We start from the raw sequence: 24285 nt of genomic DNA, 5'->3' as shown, positions 1-24285 counted from the left end.
TAGAAGTTTTATAAGGAATTTTGGAGAAAAGGTACTTTCAAATGCTTTATTTATGTTTGAATAGTACATGTAGTTATTCTGATATAAAACCTCTCCAAAAAATTGCCCTTATTATTTGGAAATGAAATATTTTAGTCATGTCCTTTTAATGGTAAATATTGTTTCTTAGGAGTAAAATATTATAAACTGTGAATTTTAGGTATATTTTATTTCCTCAAGCAGTTGTAACTGGTGGTTTTAACTGCAAGTATAACTCTAAAAAGTGAATTCATTTAAAATACATTGTGTTTCTTTCCAAATTCTGAATATTTACAGAGCTTTTTCTCTAATAGAAACTCCATAACACTGGTTTCTATCCTTTTGACATATCCCCATCATTTCGGGGGTACTTTCTTACATTCTGGCACAACAAAATGTTCCTGGCTCACCTTGTACTATTCTGTTCTGATTTTTCTAGCATTCCATGGTTCTCTTGAACTGAAAATTCTATTTACAAATCAAGATCTAGGGCACTGCTTATGTTCATTGTTCAGTTCAGTCGCTCAGTCGTGTCCGACTCTTTGCGACCCCATGAATCACAGCATGCCAGGCCTCCCTGTCCATCACCAACTCCCGGAGATTACCCAGACTCATGTCCATTGAGTCAGTGATGCCATCCAGCCATCTCATCCTCTGTCGTCCCCTTCTCCTCCCGCCCCCAATCCCTCCCAGCATCAGAGTCTTTTCCAATGAGTCAACTCTTCACATGAGGTGGCCAAAGTACTGGAGTTTCAGCTTTAGCGTCATTCCTTCTAAAGAAATCCTAGGGCTGATCTCCTTCAGAATGGACTGGTTGGATCTCCTTGCAGTCCAAGGGACTCTCAAGAGTCTTCTCCAACACCACAGTTCAAAAGCATCAATTCTTCGGCATTCAGCCTTCTTCACGGTCCAACTCTCACATCCATACATGACCACAGGAAAAACCATAGCCTTGACTAGATGGACCTTTGTTGGCAAAGTAATGTCTCTGCTTTTCAATATGCTATCTAGGTTGGTCATAACTTTCCTTCCAAGGAGTAAGCGTCTTTTAATTTCATGGCTGCAGTCACCATGTGCAGTGATTTTGGAGCCCAAAAAAATAAAGTCTGACACTGTTTCCACTGTTTCCCATCTATTTGCCATGAAGTGATGGGACTGGATGCCATGATCTTCCTTTTCTGAATGTTGAGCTTTAAGCCAACTTTTTCACTCTCCACTTTCACTTTCATTAAGACGCTTTTTAGTTCCTCTTCACTTTCTGCCATAAGGGTGGTGTCATCTGCATATCTGAGGTGATTGATATTTCTCCTGGCAATCTTGATTCCAGCTGTGTTTCTTCCAGTCCAGTGTTTCTCATGATGTACTCTGCATATAAGTTAAATAAGCAGGGTGACAATATACAGCCTTGACGTACTCCTTTTCCTATTTGGAACCAGTCTGTTGTTCCATGTTGCTGAAGTGTTAATCTTCTACACTGTTTCAGAAGACAGAGTTGGGGCTGGAGGGATAAACCAACCAACCAAAAAATAAGCAAAATGTATTAAAAAAATCATGAGTTCACTGTGATACACCCAATTTGAATCCAGCTTCCTAGCCTTTCCCCACTGAGTATTTGTATTTCACTTCTCCAGTGAAAAACTTGTCCTCTAGCATCACCAGCATTTACTCATTTGTTCAGAGTCCATATAGTCAAAGCTATGGTTTTTCCTAGGCATGTACAGACGTGAGAGTTAGACCATAATGAATGCAGAGTGCTGAAGAATTGATGCTTTTGAATTGTGGTGCTGGGGAAGGCTTTTAAGAGTCCCTTGGACAACAAGGAGGTCAAATCAGTCAGTCCTAAAGGAAATCAACCGTGAATAGTCATTGGAAGGACTGATGCTCAAGCTGAAGCTCTGATTCTTTGGCCACCTGATGTGAAGAGCTGACTCATTAGAAAAGATCCTGATGCTGGGAAAGATTGAGGGCAGGAGGAGGAGGAGGCGACAGAGGATGAGATGGTTGGATGGCGTCATCGATCGACACAGTGGACATGAGTTTGAGCAAACTCTGGGAGATAGTGAAGGACAGGGAAGCCTGGTGTGCTGCTAGTCCATGGGATCTCAAAGAGTTGGACATGACTTAGTGACTGAACAACACCTCCTATAGTACATAGAAAGTAATTTCAAAATTGCTACATAATAGTCCCTATAGGGAGAATTCTGATGTGGCACCCAAAATTCCCTGCCCCTCTCCTTGAGTGTGGATGTGACCCATGAGTATAATGAGATCCTTCTGCAATTAGATTATATTGTCTTCACAGTTAACTTTAAGAAAGAAAGATTATCCTCAGTGGATCCTGCCTAATCAGATGAGCCCTTCTTCCTGGCAAAAAAGATTTTAAAATTTGAGGGATTTGACTCGAGAGGGATTCTCTTTTCCGGCTTTGAATATGCAAGCAGAACCTGAATGATGACGTTGGATAGATAGCTATAGCCAAGGAGATCTCCAGCCAAAATGTTGGAAGTACTGCCTGGTTTTTTCTTGCTACTTATAGTAAAAAATGAGAACAAAAGGTAAATTGAGAAAAGTCTTGTTAAACAGAAACGAATACTAGATGATTGAGTGAATTTTGAGCCTATCCATATGGCAAAGAATGTTAAAGTGAAGAAATTGCTTCTGAAAGTGTGACACAGACAAAAAGCCCAGGGTGTGCTGTATAACCTTTTGCTAAAACTTCAGAAAGATCAAAAGGTCAGAATATTCCGTTATACTAAAGGCTCCTTCAAGAAATGAAGCATGTGCCTCACAGATTTTATTTTCACAATCAAACCAGTTGACTTCTAGGAAGCTTAAGGATTTTGTTTCTTAGCTGTTTCAGCAAGAGATATATATCAAGAAGGGATTTCCCACCCCCCTATTGTTTTTTTAAAAAAATTTTATTGGAGTAGAGTTGATTTACAATGTTCTGTCTGTTTCAGGTATACAGCAAAGTGAATCAGTTATACATATACATGTATCCAACTCTTTTTTAGTTTCTTTCCCCATATAGGCCATTACAGAGTACTGAGTGGAGTTCCCTGTGCTGTATAAGTAGGTCCTTAATTAGTAAATCTCTTGTATATATAGTAGGGTGTATATGTCAAGAAGGGATTGTTTTGCAAAGGTTTTTGGAAGTGGCTTTGTCTAATTCAGGTTCAAGAAGAGAAGTTTCACGTTTGTTGGCTTTGAAGGTGGAGGAATCCATGTAGCAAGGAAGGCATCCAGCTTCTAGATGCTGTGAGCAGCTCCCAGCTGACGGAGGCAATGAAATAGGCATCTTAGTCCTGCCACCACAGGAAGTTGGGTTCTGCCAGCAGCCTGAATGAGCTTGGAAATGAATGCTCCCTTGAGCCTCCACAAAGGAATGTGGCCCTCCGAACATCCTGATTTCAGTCTCTGAGACCCCAAGCAGAAAATTCAACCTTCTGGATTGTGACTGGCCTTCTGACCTCCCAAACTGTTAGCTAATAAACTAAGAGTTGTTTTAAGCCCCTAAGTTTGTGGTAATTTGTTACACAGAAATAGGAAAGTAATACAGTCTTGCAAATACCAAACATACTAGGTAATAATGAAAGTCCCCAAGGAGGTGGTAGAGTGGGAGATCAAACATAAGAGCAAGACTTAGCTTTGAGTGGGAGAAGGAAATTTATTTACATTGGAAATAGAGGGATGCGACTGGGCTCATATGCAGGTACGATTACAAGTGGTTGGCCTTAGATAAAAAGTTGAAGGTGTCACCATGTAGCCACTGAATCATTTCCTAGTTTTGTGTTGGGAAAAGTTGGAATGAGACCTTATGTAGAATAGTAAAGGCTTAGAATAGATATTGATAGTGTGAGAGAAAAATTGCTAAGACTTGTGGGAGCATTCAGGGTTACAAAATCTTAAGTTATAAGAGAGAGTCTTTGGCATATTCATATGATATTCTTGGGCTTCCCTTGTGGCTCAGCTGGTAAAGAATCTGCCTGCAACGCAGGAGACCTGGGTTCAATCCCTGGGTTGGGAAGATCCCCTGGAGAGGGAAAAGGCTACCTACTCCAGTATTCTTGCCTGGAGAATTCCATGGACTGTATAGTCCATGGGATCACAAAGAGTCAGACAAAACCTTTTTTTAAGGCTTCTCTGGTGGCTCAGACAGTAAAGAATCTGCCTGCAATGTAGGAGACCCAGGTTCGATCCCTGGGTAGGGAAGATCCCCTGGAGAAGGAAATGGGAACCCACTCCAGTATTCTTGCCTGCAGAATTCCATGGGCAAAGGAGCCTGGCGGGTTGCAGTCCATGGGGTCACAAAGGGCTGGACATGACTGAGTGACTTAGTATGTGCGCATGCTATGATCCTCTTGAGTCTGTTCAGGAGCCTGAGGTGTTTGAAGGGAATACAATGCTGAGGAAGAGGGATTTATTCCAGAATAAAAGTTGTTCATTATAAGTACAGCAAAAGGACACTCAGGTTTATGTTGAGTGATTGGTTGAAATTTAGGATGTTGAAAAGAACATTCGTGATTCCAGAAAAGGAACCATCTGTGGACAGAGTTAGCTATAGTTGGAGCTACTGCAGTATCTTATAGACGAGGTCATTGAAGTTGAGTTGATCAAAGAAGAATGAATCTATCTCTTTGGTATCTTCAAATGTATTTTTAAATTGCTCAGTAGTTAGAAAGATTTGAATTTCAGAGTCCTTGATTCATAGAAGGGAATGACTAAGAGCGTGATGGATTACACAGGGTTCGGCAGACCGCAATCCGTGGTCCAAATCCAGCCTGCACTGTTTCTGTAAATAAAAGTTTTACTGGAACACAGCCATGCCTGTTCATTTATTGTTGTCTGTGATTGCTTTTGTGCTTACAGTGGTAGAGTTTGAGTAGTTCTCTCAAAGACCATGTGACCCAGAAAGCCTAAAATAGTTACTATCTATTCCATCCTAAAGGATTTCAATCTTGAATATTCATTGGAAAGACAGTGTTGAAGCTGAAGCTCCAGTACTTCAGCCACCTGATGCAAAGAGCCGACTCATTAGAAAAGACCCTGATGCTGGGAAAGATTGAAGGCAGGAAGCAAAGGGGATGACAGAGGACGAGATGGTTGGATGGCATCACCAACTCAATGAACATGAGTTTGAGCAAGCTCTGGGAGAAGGTGAACAACAGGGAAGGCTGGTGTGTTGCAGGCCATGGGGTCGCAAAGAGTTGGGTATGACTGAGTGACTGAAAAACAAGTCCATTAGAGAAGAAGGTTGCCAACCCCCAAAATTAGGCTATGAACATTTTCTCCAGCAAAATATACCGACACAAAATTTTGCTGACAATTTTAGGAAGTTTGAAGATTCCTGAAGCCATGAATGGACTCCAGTTAAGAAGAACTTTTGGATTAAAGCTGATAGTATATTCCCTGAGGCATTTCCTCTCTTCGTAGGAGTTGCCTCTGCTAGTTAACTCACTATGCCAAAAACATGGGTACTTTCATTTTATGGGTCACAGAGCCTCACCTCATTCAGTGACTGCAAATGGCACTGTGGTGGGGCAGTGGTCACAGCTTTTGTCACGAGGCTGCCACAGGGGTACGGATTGATAACTGTAGATCAGCACACCTCTGTGCACGGGAGAGCATGAGTGCATGTGAATTAGAGGAAACCAATAGTGGTCATGGCTTGATAACGTCCTCTCTGTATGCACAGTCTAGCAGATTATGAGAAGTAAATAGATGCTTCATTCTTTCTACTAGGCTCTTTCCAGACTTAAATAAAGGAAGGAAATTTTTTTTCCCCCTAGGAGTGCCTATGTTTAAATAAAGGAGAAAGAGAGAAAACCTAGTTTATTTGATGAAAAAGTGTTTTAGTCACTGACTGTTCTTTAATAGGTGTCACTTAAAATTTTTTTTCCACTAATGTGAGCCATGATACTGAATCTGTTTAGATTCATTTAAGAATCCTCAGTTGAACTTCATTTTCTATTATGACTAATTTTGGTCACTGTTTTAACACAAGGGTACTTAACATTCCCATTGCCTTTGTCATACTCTTGTCTTTACAAACAAGAAACAGCATTCATAGTCTTTTAGTATTTCTTCAGTTAGCTTACTATTTGTGTTCATATTCTGTGTACTCAACAACTAAGGTGATTGTGTTTTATGTTAATGTCCTCTGTAGTAGGGATCATCTTCTTTTGGTCCTGTTAGAAATATACTTTATATTTGTAGATGATATTTCAACTCTAATCAATAAGTATCAGTAAAAGACCTCTCTTCTGGAGCCTGCCTTCAAGACCTGCATAGGCTGGGTTTCTGTTAGGACAAAGCATAGGAAGTGAGATTCCAAACTGGAGGAGAAATAGATAGACAGATAGATAGCTGATTGGCATTGATGTATGGCAGAGAACACCACAGCATTCTAAAGCAATTATCCTCCAATTTAGAAAAAAGCCACCCCCCCAAAGCTATACTGCAAAAAAAGAACTGGACTGAGTTATGCCCGTTGTGCTCAGAAGCAGTGACTCCTGAGTCTGGGAGTAGAAGAAGATGGTAAGCTAGGAACTGACTGGGAGGGAAGCCCGCTACACATTAGATTAAGGGGCCAGGAAGAGCTGTCAGTGGAAGTGGAGCTGAGTTACACTGAGAGGGAGAATGAAAGTGTGAAGTCGTGTGCAAGATTGAGGAAGCCAAGGCAGTTTAGGATCGAAGTCCCTGAACGCAGGGCATGTCTCATGGATATTGAGGTGTTCCTTTTGTTGCAAATGATGAGCTATTTTCTGGGGCCAGAGGTTAACTAGATCAGATACTTATTTACTTCTTGGCCCTAGAAGTTCTTCTTCTTTTTTTTTTTCTTAAATAAGACAAGACAGACAAATTTCTGTTTTGGAAAGAGATGAATAGGATCTCTGACAATTCTACAGATTTTAATCTATTATCAGTCAGTTTAATTACTATCTTTTAGTACCTTAGGTGCACAGGGTCAGATGGTAAAGAATCCACCTGCAGTGTGGGAGACCTGGGTTCGACCCCTGGGTTAGGAAGATCCTCTGGAGAAGGGAATGCCTATGCCCTCCAGTATTCTTGCTTGACGAATTCCATGGACAGGGAGCTTGGCAGGCTACAGTCCATGGGTTCGCAAAGAGTCGGACAGAAGTGAGCAACTAACACACACTTCAACACTAAGTCACTTATCTGTTCACGCCACCCCACAGTCATGTGATTCATAACTGTTGGTCAGTTCTCAATTCTCCTAACACTGTAACTCTCAGCAGTGTTTGACACAGTTGATTATTCTCTCCTTCTTGAAACATTTTCTTTATTTCCTTCTTTCCCTCTCACTGAACATCTGTCCCATTGGCAAAATGTGTTTTGCCAACAAAGCTTTATGCATAAAGCTGCTACTAACATTAACATGTAATTAATTTTGAAAAATGGAAAAGTGTGAGTCTTCCAACTTTGTTCTTTCTTTTCACCAATATCCTTGAGTTAAAATTTCTTGAAATAATAAACCAATAAGAATTAAAATAAGAATAAAATAATAGTAAAAATCTTCTTGAAATAATAAGATAATTCTTGAAATTTTTTATTTTTTAATAAAGTTTCCAAATGAATTATATGACCAGTTTTTCACTTTGTGGTAGCATTTTATTTTTTAAAAAATAAAACAGTTTGGCCATGCTGTAAGGCTTGTGGTATCTTGGTTCCCCGATTAGGGATCACACCTGGCCTCTGGCGGTGAAAGAGCCAAGTCCTAACTGCTGGGCTGCCAGGAAATTCCCCCTGTAGCATTTCTTTTTAAGCAGGTCTACTGGTGACAAGTTCTCTTAGTTTTCTTTCATCTTAGGATGTCTCTGTTTCACCTTTGCTTCTAAAGTACATTTTCTGTACACTTAACTTGGCAATAACCCCAGATACGCAGATGACACCACCCTTATGGCAGAAAGTGAAAAAGAACTAAAGAGCCTTTTGGTGAAAGTGAAAGAGAAGAGTGAAAAAGCTGGTTTAAAACTCAACATTCAAAAAATGAAGATTATGGCATCCGGTCCCATGATTTCATGGCAAATAGATAGGGAAACAATGGAAACAGTGACAGACTTTACTTTCTTGGGCTCCAAAATCACTGGAGATGGTGACTGCAGCCATGAAATTAAGACACTTGCTCCTTGGAAGAAAAGTTATGACCAACCTAGACAGCATATTAAAAAGCAGAGATGTTACTTTGCCAACAAATGTCTGTCTAGTTAAAGCTATGGTTTTTCTAGTAGTCATGTATGGATATGAGAATTGAACCATAAAGGTGGCTTAATGCCAAAGAATTGATGGTTTTGAACTGTGGTGTTAAAGAAGACTCTTGAGAGTCCCCTGGACTGCAAAGAGATCCAACCAGTCCATCCAAAAGGAAATCAATCCTGACTATTCATTGGAAGGACCGATGCTGAAGCTCAAGCTCTAATACTTTGGCCACCTGATATGAAGAGCTGACTCATTAGAAAAGACCCTAATGCTGGGAAAGATTGAAGGCAGGAGGAGAAGGGGACGACAGAAAGGTGTTTGGATGGCATTAGTTGAGCAAGCTCCGGGAGATGGTGAATGACAGGGAAGCCTGGTGTGCTTCAGTCCACGGGGTCGTGAAGAGTCGGACATGACTGAGCAACTGAACAATAACAACAGTTTTTCTCTTAGTGCTTAAAAAATATCTTTCATTAAAAATTTTTGTTGTTAGTTCATTTTGTTTGGTTTTCACTGGGATTCTTAAATCTGTATGTTTACTTTTTTCACCACACTTTGGAAATTTTTAGGCATTATTTCTTCAAATATTTTTCTGCATCTAAGAGTCTTATATAACAGGAATACTAAATCTTTTTATATAGTCTCAAACATCTTTTGGAGAAGGCAAAGGCACCCCATTCCAGCATCCCATGGGTGGAGGAGCCTGGTAGGCTGCAGTCCATGGGGTCTCTAAGAGTCGGACACGACTGAGCGACGTCCCTTTCACTTTTCACTTTCATGAATTGGAGAAGGAAATGGCAACCCACTCCAGTGTTCTTGCCTGGAGAATCCCAGGGACGGGGGAGCCTGGTGGGCTGCCGTCTATGGGGTCACACAGAGTCGGACACGACTAAAGTGACTTAGCAGCAGCAGCAGCAAACATCTTTATGATTCTGCTCATTTTCTCCCTATTTTTTTTTCTTCTATTGTTTGAATTGAATTATCTGTCTTCAAGTTCACTGACTGTGTCCTCTAATGTATCCATTCTACTGTTAAGCCCCTCTAGTGAATTTTAACTTCCATTATTATGTTTTTCAGTACAAATTTCCATTCTGAAAAAGTAGTTAGTTTTTCTTTGCTGAGCATGTCTGTCTTTGCCTTTGTTTCAAAACTGTCTGCTTTCCCTTTTTGTATCATGATTGTAAACACTGATTTAAAGTATTTTTCTGAGAATTCCAACTTTTAGGTCATCTTGTGGTTGGCATCTTTCATCTTACTTCCTGGGGCTTCCCAGGTGACACTAGTGGTAAAGAACTTGCCTGCCAGTTCAGGAGACATAAGTGACATGGGTGTGATCCCTGGGTCGGGAAGATACCCTGGAGGGAGCATGGCAGCCCACACCAGTGTTCTTGCCTGGAGTAACCCCAGGGACAGAAGAGCCTGGAGGGCTACAGTCCAAAGGGTCTCAAAGAGTCAGACATGACTGAAATGACTTAGCATATCTTATTCCTTGAGGGCTCGTTAGGTTTTCCTGATTTTTTTATATGTTTAATTTTGGATTGTATTCTTGACACTTTGAATATTGTGTTATGAGATGCAGGCTCCTGTCTAAAACTTCTGGAGAATGCTAGAAGTTTTTTTTTTTTTTGCTTTTGTGAATATGTGGTTTCTTTTTAGCTGACAGTCAACCTGATTAGTTTTAGACTGTACGTCCTGACCTGCCTTATGTTAGCTGTTTTTACTTCCGATGTAAGTTTAATTTCCAAAGTCTTTATGCCTTTGTATGCTATTCTGGTTTGTCTCGTGTGCATGTTACCCAGGAGATGATGTGGAACCTCGGTGGTAGTCTGCGGTGTTTTGAGATCTCAGTGCTTTTCTTAAGTTGCTTCTGACAGGTTTCACATATTACACGTATGAGCTCACCTCAGCAGTGAGCTCAGTACTGTTTATACAGATTTAAATGATATTTTTGTCCTAGCTTTCTTACTTCTTAAGCCCTTAATTTCCCCTTTGCCCTCTGTTGTCAGAGGTTTATTGTTCTGATGTTCTTGCTGGAAAACCAGAAGCTTACTCTTTTTATGTTGTGTAGTAGTTCCTGTAACTGGGTATGCCTCTGGGCAAAGCTGGAGTGGGAACACAGCAGTGGGACACAGCAGCTGTGTCTGTGAGTTGGTGGGAAAGGGAGTGCTGCTACTCCATGCTGGCATTAATCCCAATGTAAAGCACAGACTATCAGGAACGTTCTGTCCTACAGATGCTGCTGTGTGGTGAGAAGCCTTAGGTGAGGGATCGGCTTAGTCGCTAACGTTAGCCTGGTAGAGGCAGGAACGTCAAGTGTTCCACCTCACTGGGGCTGCTGTCTCTGCTGCTCTGGGGTCCAGGGAGGAGGCGCGGTGCCTCTTTGTTACTGGCCTTTCCCTGGTGTAGGGCCAGGGAAGCCAATATTCCTCTTTTGTTTTTGCAACAGACTTTTCAGAGAGCAGCCAGAACATATATATTTTTTCAAGTATTTATTTTGGTGTAATTTCAAATTTACAGAAAAGTTGTAAAATATAGTACACAGAGCTGCTTTATACTCTTTTTTTCAGAATCACCAATTGCTGACATTTTGTCCCACTGCTTTATCCCCCCATCTCTTCCTCCCTTTCTCCCATAACTAACACAAACACTGTCCCTCCTTCTCCTCTCTCTCCCTTCTTCCTCCCTACTTATACATCCCCCAGGCACTCAGGCATATATGCATATACACATACATAAAAATTATGTATGTGTGTTTAATTTCACCCAACTTTTGAAAATAAGTTGCAAACATCATGCTCCTTTGTTCTTAATTCTTTAGTTTGGTTTTCCTAATAACGTTTCATCTTCTTATATAATCATGAATTTAATATTGATAAAATACTGTTATTTAATCCATAATCAATAGTTTCATCAGTTAGCTCCATGATCTCCTTCATAATTATTTTCTCACCAGTTTGATCCTCATACCCTTTGTCTCCTTTAATTGGGAGTAGTTCCTATACCTCCCCACCCCGCCAACTTCTTTTACTTTGATTTTTTTTGAAGACTACAACCCACATTATTTTGTAAAATGTAAAATTCAGTTTTGTCTGTTTTTCCTCATAATTAGAGTCAGGGTATGCATTTCTAGAAGGACTTACCCCAAAATAATATTTTACTCTCCTTGCTTCTTCATATCAGAAAGTACCTTATACCTACCAAATTTTTTTAGTACAAAGTTGCTATTACCTTTTTGTAATTGCTATGTAATTTGCAGGGAAATCTTGAGACCATGGCATTATCCTGTTCATTATCAGACTTTCCTCCATTGGTTTTAGAGTCCATTGATGGTTTTGTTTGAATCAGTTATTGAATATTACTCTGATGATTGCAAAATTGTGCAAAAATTTTTCTATCATTTATCTTATATTTATTAATCAGCATTCTGTAAGGAAGAACTTTCTCTTATTTATTTCTTTATTAATATGCTTTCAAAGGTTCTTAGACAATGGTTTACAATCATTATTTTCATTATTTATTTTGATACCCTAATTGTCCCAGGTTTAACTTGTGAAAGGCCCCTCCAATTTGCATTTTATCTTTTTAGCATATCCTCATCATGTTTGCAACACTCTCTTATTTTTTTAAGATAACCAAATATTTTGTATTCATCTTGTACTTTTCCTACCTCAGCCCCAGAAAGAATCATTTCTCCAAGGAGCCCTGGTTCCTTTAGGGGAGAATATTTGGCAACCAGGATCTCTTCACTAGGTTTGCTGAGATGTTATTGTTTCTAGATATTTCCATCATGTAAAGTGAGAGAATAATTTAGAAATGCACATTTATCCCTGTATTTACATTTACCTATTAAAAACCATGAGTTTGTATTGATATCCCCAGTTTCATTCAAACACCACAGAGTTCATTCTAATCTTCCCCTTTTTGCACTTTAGTAACTTCCTTCTCCAACAGCTAGAAACTCAACTCCTGTTATCTCCAACATATTTCCTCATTTGCTTAAATCTTCATTTATATTGAAAGCAGTTTTAGAATTGTTAATGCATACCATTTGCAAAAAAGGAACAAATATATTAACTGGAATGCAGTACTCATTTGCAGTTCTTTTGGTCTTGAGACTGAGTATGTATTAGTAGTTTTCTGGGACTGCTGTGGGCTTCCCAGGTGGCTCAGTGAGTAAAGAATCCACCTGCAATGCAGGAGATGCAGGCAGACACGAGTTCAATCCCTGGGTTGGGAAGATTCCCTGAAGGAGGTCATGGCAACCCACTCCAGTATTCTTACCTGGAGAATCTCATGAACAGAGGAGCCTGGTAGGCTACAGCCAGTCGGGTTGCGAAGAGTCAGACATGACTGAAGGCGACTTAGCATGCATGTACACCGCAATACTGTAGGGCTTCCCTGGTGGCTCAGTCAGTTCAGTCACTCAGTTGTTTCTGACTCTTTGCAACCCTATGGACTGCAGCACGCCAGGCTTCCCTGTCCATCACCAACTCCCGGAGCTGACTCAAACTCATGCCTGTCAAGTTGGTGATGCTATCCAACCATCTCATCCTCTGTCATCCGCTTCTCCTCCCTCCTTCAATCTTTCCCAACATTGGTCTTTTCCAATGACTCAGTTCTTTGCTTCAGGTGGCCAAAGTATTACAGCTTCAGCATCAGTCCTTCCAATGAATATTCAGGGCTGATTTCCTTTAGGATTCACTGGTTTGATCTCCTTGCACTCCAAGGGACTCTGAAGAGTCTTCTCTAGCACCATAGTTCAAAAGCAATTCTTCAGCACTCAGCTTTCTTTATAGTCCAACTCTCTCATCCGTACATGACTACTGGAAAACCATAGCTTTGACTAGACGGACCTTCGTTGGCAAAGTAATGTCTCTGCTTTTTAATATGCTGTCTAGGTTGGTCATAATTTTTCTTCCAAGGAGCAAACATCTTTTAATTTCATGGCTGCAGTCACCATCTGTAGTGATTTTGGAGCCCCCAAAACTAGTTTCTCACCGTTTCCATTGTTTTCCCATCTATTTGCCATGAAATGATGGGACCAGATGCCATGATCTTAGTTTTCTGAATGTTGAGTTTTAAGCCAGCTTTTTCACTCTCCTCTTTCACTTTCATTAAGAGGCTCTTTAGTTCTTCTTCACTTTCTGCCATAAGAGTGGTGTCATCTGCATATCTGAGGTTATTGATACTTCTCCCAGCAATCCTGATTCCAGCTTGTCTTCATCCAGCCTGGCATTTTGCATGATATACTCTGCATATAAGTTAAATAAGCAGGGTGACAATATATAGCCTTGACGTACTCCTTTGGATTTGGAACCAGTCTGTTGTTTCATGTCCAGTTCTAACTGTTGCTTCTTGACCTGTATACAGATTTCTCAGGAGGCAGGTCAGGTGGTCTGGTATTCCCATCCCTTTCAGAATTTTCCACAGTTTGTTGTGATCCACACAGTCAAAGGCTTTGGCATAGTCAGTGAAGCAGAAGTAGATGTTTTTCTGGAACTCTCTTGCTGTTTCAATGATCCAATGAATGCTGGCAATTTGATCTTTGGTTCCTCTGCCTTTTCTGTATCCAGCTTGAACATCTGGAAGTTCATGGTTCACATACTGTTGAAGCCTTGCTTGAAGAATTTTGAGCATTACTTTGCTAGCGTGTGAGATGAGTGCAATTGTGTGGTAGTTTGAGCACTCTTTGGCATTGCCTTTCTTTGGGATTGGAATGAAAACTGACCTTTTCCAGCCCTGTGGCCACTGCTGAGTTTTCCAAATTTGCTGGCATGTTGAGTGCAGCACTTTCACAGCATCATCATTCAGGATTTGAAATAGCTCAACTGGAATTCCATCATCTCCACTAGCTTTGTTAGTAGTGATGCTTCCTAAGGCCCACTTGACTTTGCATTCCAGGATGTCTGTCTCTAGATGAGTGATCACACCATTGTGATCACACCTGGTGGCTCAGTGGTAAAGAATCTGCCTGCCAATGCAGGAGACCCCGGTTCCATTCCTGGGTTTGAAAGATCACCCAGAGAAGGAAATGGCAACCCATTCCAGTATTCTTGCCTAGAAAATCCCACGGATAGAGGAGCCTGGCAAGCTACAGTCTATGGGATCACAAAGAGTCGGACACGACTTAACAACTAAAATAACAACAGCAAGGACTACTGTAACAGATTACCACACAGTTGCTCGCTTAAAACAGTAGAAATTTGTTCTTTAAAAATTTTGAAGGCCAGAAGCCTGAAATCAAGGTATTGGATGGCCACGTTCCCTCCAGTGGCTTTGGGAGAATTGTTTCTTGCCTTTTTTAGCCTCTGGTGACTCTAGGCATTCCTTGGCATGTGGCTGTGAAACTGCAGTCTCTGCTTCCATCTTCTCCTCTTTGTTTCTTCTCTTCTTTCTGTGTCTTATAAGGATACTTGAGGATACTTTTTACCAGATTTAGGGCTGACCCAGACAATCCAGAGATTCTTAATTATATCTGAAAGTGTTATTTTTCCAAATAAGGTCCATTCACAGGTTCCAGCTATTAGGATGTAGACATATATTTTTTTGGGGGGGCACCATTCAACCCACTACAGGGTTTATAGTTTCTTGGGTTATTACCTTCTTTTTGTCTTTTCAGTGTATTTGTTATTCATTTGAAATGCAGTGGTGTTCACTTGTTTCTGTTTATTTTGCTTTAGATTTCTTCCATCCTTATTTTTTGAATATGTAAAACATTAACACAGTGTCAAGAATCAAGAAGTTAATAGATATAGCATTACAAATTATGGTGAGTGTTATCAAGGAAATGGACAGGTGGTCTGGTCGAGAAGAGTGGAGCGAGCCATACTCACTTAGCTAGAGGGCCAGACAGTACTTACTTGTATAAGTGGCATGTAAACTGAGATTGAAAGAGTGAGGAGAAGCCAGTCACGTAGAAGCAGAAAAAGAGCTTTCTAGTGGACAGAAAAGCAGGTTTAAAGGCTCTGCTGTGGGGAAAGAGCTTCATGTATCAGAGGAAATGAAAAACCAGTGAGGTGTAGTGAGTTCTGGCAAGAAGGAGCACAAAGTAAGTGAAGTTGTAAAGAAAGCTGGGGTGGAAAATGTCAGTTATTGTACACTATGTAAAGAGGTTGAAAAGCCAGTGGAGGATAAAAAGCAGTGGCAGTTTAAAAAACATATTTTTAAAGGACTGTATTGATTGTTTTGTGGAGCACATTAGACAAGAGTAAAAGTAGAAAGACTAGTAACAGGTCTATCATACTGCATAATAACTGATGTAGAGACATATTGGTTCATATAAGAGTTGTAGTAGTGGAAAAGGAAAAAAGTGGATAGATTTGAGATGTGTTTGGGGCTGAACTGACAGGACTAGCTAGTGGATTGGATCTGGGTGTATATAGAGAGGAGGGTTTAGGGGTTATGGTTATTGGACTATTTAAGGATTACTTCCCAGTTTATGGCTTCCCTGGTGGCTCAGATGGTAAAGAATCTGTTTGCAATGTGGGAGACCTGTGTTTGATTCCTGGGTTGGGAAGATCCTCTGAAGAAGGAAGTGGCAACCCTCTCCAGTATTCTTGCCAGGGGAATTCTGTAGACAGAGGAGCCTGGTGGACTACAGTCCATGGGGTGGCAAAGAGTCGGGCATTTCTTTCCAAGCTTGTAGCTTTAGCAACTAGGAAAGAAGTTTATTGCAAATGAAGTGGGCAATAAGAATCAAGACTCTGCCCAATGCTATGTAACAGCCTGGATGAGAGGAGATTTTAGGGGAGAATGGATATATGTATATGTATGGCTGGATCCCTTTCCTATTCACCTGCAACTATCACAGCATTGTTAACCAGCTCTACTCCAATATAAAAGAAAAAGTTTTTTTTATATTGTAAAGTAAAAAAAAAATGAATAAAATACATTGCACTACAGAAAAAAAATCAAAACAAAAAAATATTAAAATAAAAAAAAAGTATCAAGATTACTTTGCTGAACCTGTTATGTTTGAAATGCCTCTTACATGGAAATATCAAAGTTGATAGTAGACTATATATATATTCAGCTGAGAAAGGGAAAGTGGAATCTCAAACTTTCTAGCTAGTCCCTCACTTCTTCAGTCCTTTTTTTCCTACTGCAGGACGAGATCCAGATCCCTGGTCGCTATTTGTACCTTGTTGACATGAGCAGAAAGTCAGGAGTTGGCCAGATACTATTGAGGCTTGAACTAGAGATGATCTCCAGGCCCATGTGTGGGTACTCCAGTTCTAGTTCAGTGTTTCCAGAGAGGTACAGTTATTTTCCTTCTAAGTCATTTAGATATGCACATTTTACTGGTTTGAGTTTAGCTTTGTTTTGGACCCTTTCAGAATAAGAGGCCTTGCAATTATTACACTAAAAAGTATTAGGCTCTTTTCTGCCCCATTTGAACCTGAATTATTATTATTATTATTTTTTTTGCTGGATCATGTTATTAGCTTTATTTATTATTTTTTTAAATTTTATTTTATTTTTAAACTTTACATAACTGTATTAGTTTTGCCAAATATCGAAATGAATCCGCCACAGGTATACCCGTGTTCCCCGTCCTGAACCCTCCACCCTCCTCCCTCCCCTCCCCTCCCTCTGGGTCGTCCCAGTGCACCAGCCCCAAGCATCCAGTACCCTGCGTGGAACCTGGACTGGTGACTCGTTTCAAACATGATATTATACATGTTTCAATGCTATTTTCCCAAATCTCCCCACCCTCTCCCTCTCCCACAGAGTCCATAAGACTGATCTATACATCGGTGTCTCTTTTGCTGTCTCGTACACAGGGTTATTGTTTCCATCTTTCTAAATACCATATATATGCGTTAGTATATTGTATTGGTGTTTTTCTTTCTGGCTTACTTCACTGTGTATAATAGGTTCCAGTTTCATCCATCCAGAACTGAACCTGAATTATTGTATAAGACCGCTCTAACTTTGCTACCTAAGGAGGGAAATGTGTGAGTGCACGTATGTGTGTTTTGTGTTTGAAATATATATTCTATGATGGATTTTGTAAGAATGTCAGTTTTTATACCAACATCACATTGTTTTATTTACAGTGTTTTTATATCATGCTCCATGCTTAGTTGGGCTAATCTTCCTGAATCATTTTAAAGATGCTTTTTCTTTTTTCACATACACATTTTAAAGAAGTGGGAATTTCCCACCCCACCCCCATCCTCTTGCTTTTGTCTTGTTTACCTTTAATACTTCCTATTCTCCTTAATTCTTTCCCACTGACTTTTTCCCATTGTCTTTCTTGTTGTGAATTTTCTTTTTACTTCTTTCTTAAAAAGAAGCTGTCATTTTCCCCTCTCTTTCCTTTCTTTCTAAGCATCTGTTATATATAAGCACTGTACTGAATCCTGGGCAGAAGGGGTTACATGGTGAATTAAAATGAAAATAAACAAAATGAAATAAACAAAACATTATGAAATAAAACTGAAAATAATATCAGTTTGTAATTAAAATAGTGTGCCTTGGAGAGGACTAAAAAGTGTTACTTTTAAGCAGAATATGTCAACTTTTGGTCAGTTTGTTTATTTTTACATTTTTTAAGGATTTTTTCCCCTTTTTTGTATTTTTTTTTTAAGGGTCACACAGCAATGCTTCATACTGGGTCATGGCATCCCAAAATAAAGGGAGAATTTATGACTTGCTCAAATGATGCGTGAGTATTGTTGATGATTCATCTGATACATTTTTGTATTTCAGTATTTTCTTTAACATTTGTATTGTAGTAGTTTTGCCAGTAAAGTAAGAGATGGGATATTAAGAATCCTTATGTTTATATGTTCTTGTTCTCAACTTTGCTTTGAATTGAGCTGACATACAAGGTTTGCTTAAATAAGTATGAAAGCTGTAAAAATGAGAGTTGGTATGAATTCCAGTAGAGTTTATTAGGGAGCACAGTGGATCAGATTGATGCTATTAAGTGGACTCAAATGACTCTAATGTTTGTTACTTTTTATAGTAAAGGCTGATTTCCATCTGAATCTAATAGCTTATATAAATTTGTTGCTTAAATGATGGTTTTTTGGTAGTAATAACTGAAAAAATTGATTAAATGGTTATTAAGATTCTTTTGAATTATATTTGTTGGCTTAGGATTCAAGAAAATTACAGGGAATATTTGAACAGCTTTTTCCTATATTGTTATGTTGTATGGTTCATTTTTAGTATTGAGTAATTTATAAGAATGAGTTATTTGTAATACTACAGAGAAAATTGCAGTGAAAAAATCTTTAAAATAAAAACATTTATATGGTGTTATTTAGGTGAAACACTATTATATTTTAGATAAAAAAGAATGTCTTTGTTTTTAGGTTATTTTGGTTTTCATCCTTTTATTTTCTGATATTTGTAATTTACTTCATTGCCTTTCACAACTGCTATTCATATTCTTTGATATTTTATGTTTCCTAGAGTTAATCTTTAAAATAATAGACAAAAGATATAATTTTGCATTCATTGTGCAGTTTAGAAAATAAGTTGATCTAAAATGAACTAAAAATTGAGACTATACAGAATATGACTGAAACAGGATAGTATATTTGGTTAAAATTTATGGTAAATAGAATTATATAGTTTTTTCTTTTATCTTTGTCTTACTATCTTTCCAAATACTTAAATTATATGTGTTTATAGTCATATTTTTTACTTTAGCTTTAGGAAAACAAATATAGCAGCTAATCTGAATTAATAGTGTTCCATGGCCCAGTAAGGTTTATCCTAGGAATCCAAGGATATTTTACAATTAGGAAATTTTACCATTAAGAAATTTTCAATATAATTCAATATTTAAAAAAATTAAAGATGAAGAATCATATGATTTTGTTATATAATAAAATTGAGATTTGATAGGATTTAGTAATCTTTGCCAGTAAAAGTTCTAGGAATAGGAAGAAATTACTGAAGACTGATAAAAGCTGTTTACCAAAATTTAAAGTAAATATTTTATTATACATTGGTGTATACTTTGCATTTAAATAGGAAGCAAGACAGAGATTCCTATAACTATTTAGAGACTTTATACAGTATATAAGAAAAGAAAATATGTAGATTTATGTTAATGTTGGAAGAAAATAAAAAAACAGAAGATCTAAGCTACTCTGGTTAAAAACTTGAGCTGAATAAAAGCCGTTGGAAAAACAGAAAACATCTTGTTCTCAGAACTATTAAGGATGAGGCTGAGTGGTGGCTCTAATAGTTGCTAACACAGTAATTTTTATGAGGGCTACAGAAGCTTTCCCCAAATGGATTTTGAGTATACATAAATTACTCATCTGAAGAAAGACATCCATGATCAACACAGTTTGAGAAACTTTGAATGTTATATGTTCTGAGGCCAGCAATTCACAATAAACCTTTAAATGATTTTGAATAGGGTGTAAAGAAACCTGAAACCTATTTAACTTTGTTTTATCCTCTACATGGTTTGGGTAAAGTTCTAGGGCATGACATTATTATACTGGGTGTAAAATGTAGTTTGTCTCATTCGTTGGAAGAACAATTCTTTCGTCCCCTGCCCAAGTCAGTGATTTACCGGTATATTTTACATTTGAAAATGTGCTCCAATTTCTTTTTACACTGTACAAATTGGGCTTTCTTTGTCAAAAAAGCTGTATACAAGGATAAGTGGGCTTTACTCTTAGGGACCTCCAATTATACAGATTCTTTACTACTTTTTAGAGAAACCTGTCACTAATACATTCAGATGGTTTTCAGTTAGATCGCCTTCTCCTTGGCGTTTGAGGATAGTAATTAGCAGCGGAGTAAGCTGCAGGAGATGAGTCCAGATCCCTGAATCAGTCAGCAAATGTCGTGTGTGCACTGTGTGTCCGGGACCCTGTGTGACCCAGGTCTCTGCCTTCACAGGACTCCCATTCAGTGGAGGTGAGTGCTGGGAGGCAGACACGGTATAGATATGCTAGTAAGTTAATATTGTTTTACATAGTAATAACTGTGAAGAATAAAAAATAAAGTAAAAGGACAGAGAATAGAAGGGTGTAAAATACGTGGAGAAAGCCTTGGAAGAGGTGATATTTTTTTAGTTGAGATACCGTGCACATAAGGCATCCTGAGGGAAAAGAGCTTTCCAGCCCAAAATAGCAGCATATTTCAAGACCTTAAGAAGAGAATGTAATACAGCATATTTGGGGGACAGAAAGTCCGGTTGGACTGACATTTTGTTGGTTGTTAGGAAAGGTGAGAATGATATGAATTGAATTTGGAGAGGAAGGCAGATTCTACACCATATAAGGTGTTGAGGCTAAGGTATAATGGGCTAATATTTTAATGTAGTCACAAGGGAAGTCATCAAAGAGTATGACATCTGTACCATAACATTATTGAAAGTCAAAATCAATAGGAATGTTTTAACGCCAGGCTGTTCTGTCAGTGGGATTTTCCTGGCAAGAATACTAGAGTGGGTTACCATGCTTTCCTTCAGGGGATCTTCCCGACCCAGGGAGCGAACCTGTGACTCTTGCTTCTGCTACACTGCAAGCAGATTCTTTACCTCTGAGCTACTGGGGAAGCCCCATATTGTGAGCAGGACAAAGAGATAAAATATCAACTGCACATCTTTCAAGCTTCACTCTCTTTCATTAAGGATTATTTAGGATTTAAACTAGGATCATTTCATCAGACTTCACTGAGCTCGTATCAGTAATATCCTCTTCTCCTCCCTTTTCCCCATTCACCTTTTATTTCTCCTTCCTTCTCATTTTGGGCATCTGGGAGAATACCTTTATGGATAGTATAGCCATGGTGTAGAGAGCCTCTCGATACAGTTATCCACCTCAGCACCTGTGTGCTGTCACAGTTTTATGTATTTAGTGTGGGCACACAGTGAATGTTTGCCAGGCTGTGGCTGTCAGCAGTGTAGGAGGATGGGGAGCCCTGGCGAGCCAGTCCCAGCCATTCACATAAAAAGCACAAGTTATAAATATGTTTAGATCCAGTAGGAGTGAGGCATCAGCATTTTTGAGAAACTATTCCAAGGGGGCACTCAGTATTTTGTTCTGGCCTCATACACCAAATTAAATTATGGATGTTTCTTCTGAATGTGAGTTGGAAATGCTAGTGCTTTTACTTCTGAGTTTTATGAGTTTCAGTGTGAAACATGATCCCAGGATCGTGTTCTGGGATTTCATTTAGAAATGAAATAGAGTAATATGGCAGTCTTTTCGGTTTTCCCAAGTTTACCGGAATGAAACACAGACAATAAAGCAGAGCTTACTACATTATGCTTGGAAGTAAATGTTAACAAAAACCAGATGGTAATGAAGATGAAAATGCTTTACTTATCCAGAGGAAGTCATTTCTCTTTGTGAATTTATATAATCTGATAGGGGAGCGTTTTATAATTGGAGTTGTAGTAGTGTACAGAGTGAGAATACAAGCAATGAAAGTGTACAGAATTCGTATTAAGCAAGTTGCAGCTCAGCAATGAATCAGATGCTTCCACCTTGCAAGTTTTCCATTGCTTACTCAGGACTTTGTATCACAGAGGAATTTGTTCAAATCTGTTGTGATTTGTTATCTCCATATCTAAGTATAGGCTTCTTAAGAGTACTTTACACTTGCACTCGCCTGAAACCATGGCATTGCTGTCTGATCAAGCTCTTACCCTACTGGAGGATGAAGGATCTGGTGGAGGCAAGTTGAGGTGTCCCAGCTGAGGCTATCCTAGATCAGCTTACAGTCAGCCAAGCCCCAGATTTGTGAGAGACCCCAACCTAGATTAGCAGAACTGATCACAGACACATGAGGTAACTCAGGTAGGACAGAACCACCCCTCTAAACTGGTAGACGCATAAACAGTCATACATGTCTACTGTTGCTTTTTCTTTAACTTTCAGAAACTCTGCTTATCTGTTTTTTTGAAATACAGTTGATACACAATGTTGTGTTAGTTTCTGATGTACATCAAAGTGATTCAGTTATACATGTATGTATGTGTGTGTGTGTGTGTGTATGCTCTTTTTCAGATTCTTTTCTGGTACAGTTTATCACAAGATATTAAATATGATTTCCTATGCTAAATAGTAGGAACTTGTTGTTTATCTGTCTTTTATGTAGTAGTTTGTATCTGCTAATCCAAAACTCCCAATTTATCCCTCCTTATCCTCCCCTTTCCTCTTTGGTAACCATACCCTTGTTTTCCACATCTGTGAGTCTGTTTTTTTTTTTTTTTTTTTTAATTTTGTTTATTAAATTTGGCTGCACCTCAGTGGGATCTTTAGTCACAGCATGTGGGATTTAGTTCCCTGATCAGGAATGGAACCTGGACCCCCTTCATTGGGAGCACTGAGTCTTAGCCACTGGACCACTATGGAAGTCCCTTTTTCTGTTTTGTAAATAAGTTCATTTGTATCATTTTTAGATTCCACATGTAAGGGACATCACATGATATTTGTCTTTCTCTGTTTGATTTACTTGACCTAGTATGATAATCTCTAAATCTGTCCATGTTATTAATACTGCAAATGGCATTATTTTGTTCTTTTTTAATAGCTGAGTCATATTCCACTGCAGAGAAGGCAATGGCAACCCACTCCAGTACTCTTGCCTGGAAAATCCCAGGGATGGTGGAGCCTGGTGGGCTGCCGTCTATGGGGTCACATAGAGTTGGACACGACTGAAGTGACTTAGCAGCAGCAGCAGCATATTCCATTGTGTATATATACCATATCTTCTTTATCCATTCATATATCAATGGATACTTATGTTGCTGCCATGTCTTGGCTATTGTAAACAGTGCTGCTGTGACATTGGGGTACGTGTAATTTTTCAAGTTAGAGTCTTCTTTGGATTTATTCCAGAAATGGGATTGTTGGATCATTTGATGACTCTATTTTTAGTTTTTTTAAGGAACATCCATGTTGTTTTCCATAGTGACTGCACCAGTTTACATTCCCACCAACAGTGTAGGAGGGTTTCCTTTTCTCCACACCGTCTCCAGCATTTATTACTTTTAGACTTATTGATGGTGTCTATTCTGACCGACATGAGGTAGTATCTCATAGTAGTTTTGATTTGCGTTTCTCTAACATTCAGAAAACTAAGATCATGGCATCTGGTCCCATCACTTCATGGCAAATAGATGGGGAAACAGTGGAAACAGTGGCTGAGTTTATTTTTCTGGGCTTCAAAATCACTGTAGATGGTGATTGCAGCCATGAAATTAAAAGATGCTTACTCCTTGGAAGGAAAGTTATGATCAACATAGACAGCATATTAAAAAGCAGAGACATTACTTTGCCAACAAAGGTTCATCTAGTCAAGGGTATGGTTTTTCCAGTGGTCATGTATGGATGTGAGAGTTGGACTATAAAGAAAACTGAGCACCGAAGAATTGATGCTTTTGAACTGTGGTATTGGAGAAGACTCTTGAGAGTCCCTTGGACTGCAAGGAGATCCAACCAGTCTATCCTAAAGGAGATCAGTCCTGGGTATTCATTGAAAGGACTGATGCTGAAGCTGAAACTCCAATACTTTGGCCACCTGATGCGAAGAGCTGACTCATTTGAAAGACCCTGATGCTGGGAGGGATTGGGGGCAGGAGGAGAAGGGAACGGCAGAGGATGCGATAGTTGGATGGCATCACCGACTCAATGGACATGGGTTTGGGTGGACTCCGGGAGTTGGTGATGGACAGGAAGGCCTGGCGTGCTGCGATTCATGGGGTCGCAAAGAGTCAGACACGACTGAGTGACTGAACTGAACTGAACTGAACTGAATAATTAACGATGGTGAATATCTTTTCATGTGCCTATTGGCCATCTCTATGTCTTCTTTGGAGAAATCTCTACATTTAGGTTTACTACCACTTTTTGATTTGTTTTTTGTTTGTTTAATACTGAGCTGTATGAACTCTGTAAGTTTTGGAAATTAAGACTTTGTTGGTTCCATCATTTGCAAATATTTTCTTCCTGTCTATAGGTTGTCTTTTCATTTTGTTTATGGTTTTCTTTGCTGTGCAAAAGCTTATAAGTTTAATTAACTCCCACTTATTTATTATTGATTTTACTTCTTTTGCCTTGG

At 39.1% G+C, this 24285-nt stretch overlaps 1 protein-coding gene across 1 annotated transcript in view; it reads left to right on the top strand.

The window, feature by feature from the left end:
- WDR70 (WD repeat domain 70) overlaps positions 1–24285 on the top strand; it is a 278539-nt gene that overhangs the window by 88304 nt on the left and 165950 nt on the right. Inside the window, 1 exon segment of the mRNA NM_001076238.2 lies at positions 17829–17905. Within this exon segment, the coding sequence (NP_001069706.1) occupies positions 17829–17905 (77 nt within the window).

Source organism: Bos taurus, chromosome 20 (genome assembly GCF_002263795.3).
Source record: "Bos taurus isolate L1 Dominette 01449 registration number 42190680 breed Hereford chromosome 20, ARS-UCD2.0, whole genome shotgun sequence".
Classification (NCBI taxonomy): domain Eukaryota; kingdom Metazoa; phylum Chordata; class Mammalia; order Artiodactyla; family Bovidae; genus Bos; species Bos taurus.
Note: the sequence above shows the minus strand (reverse complement) of the source record. Positions and strands in the feature narration are given on the sequence as shown.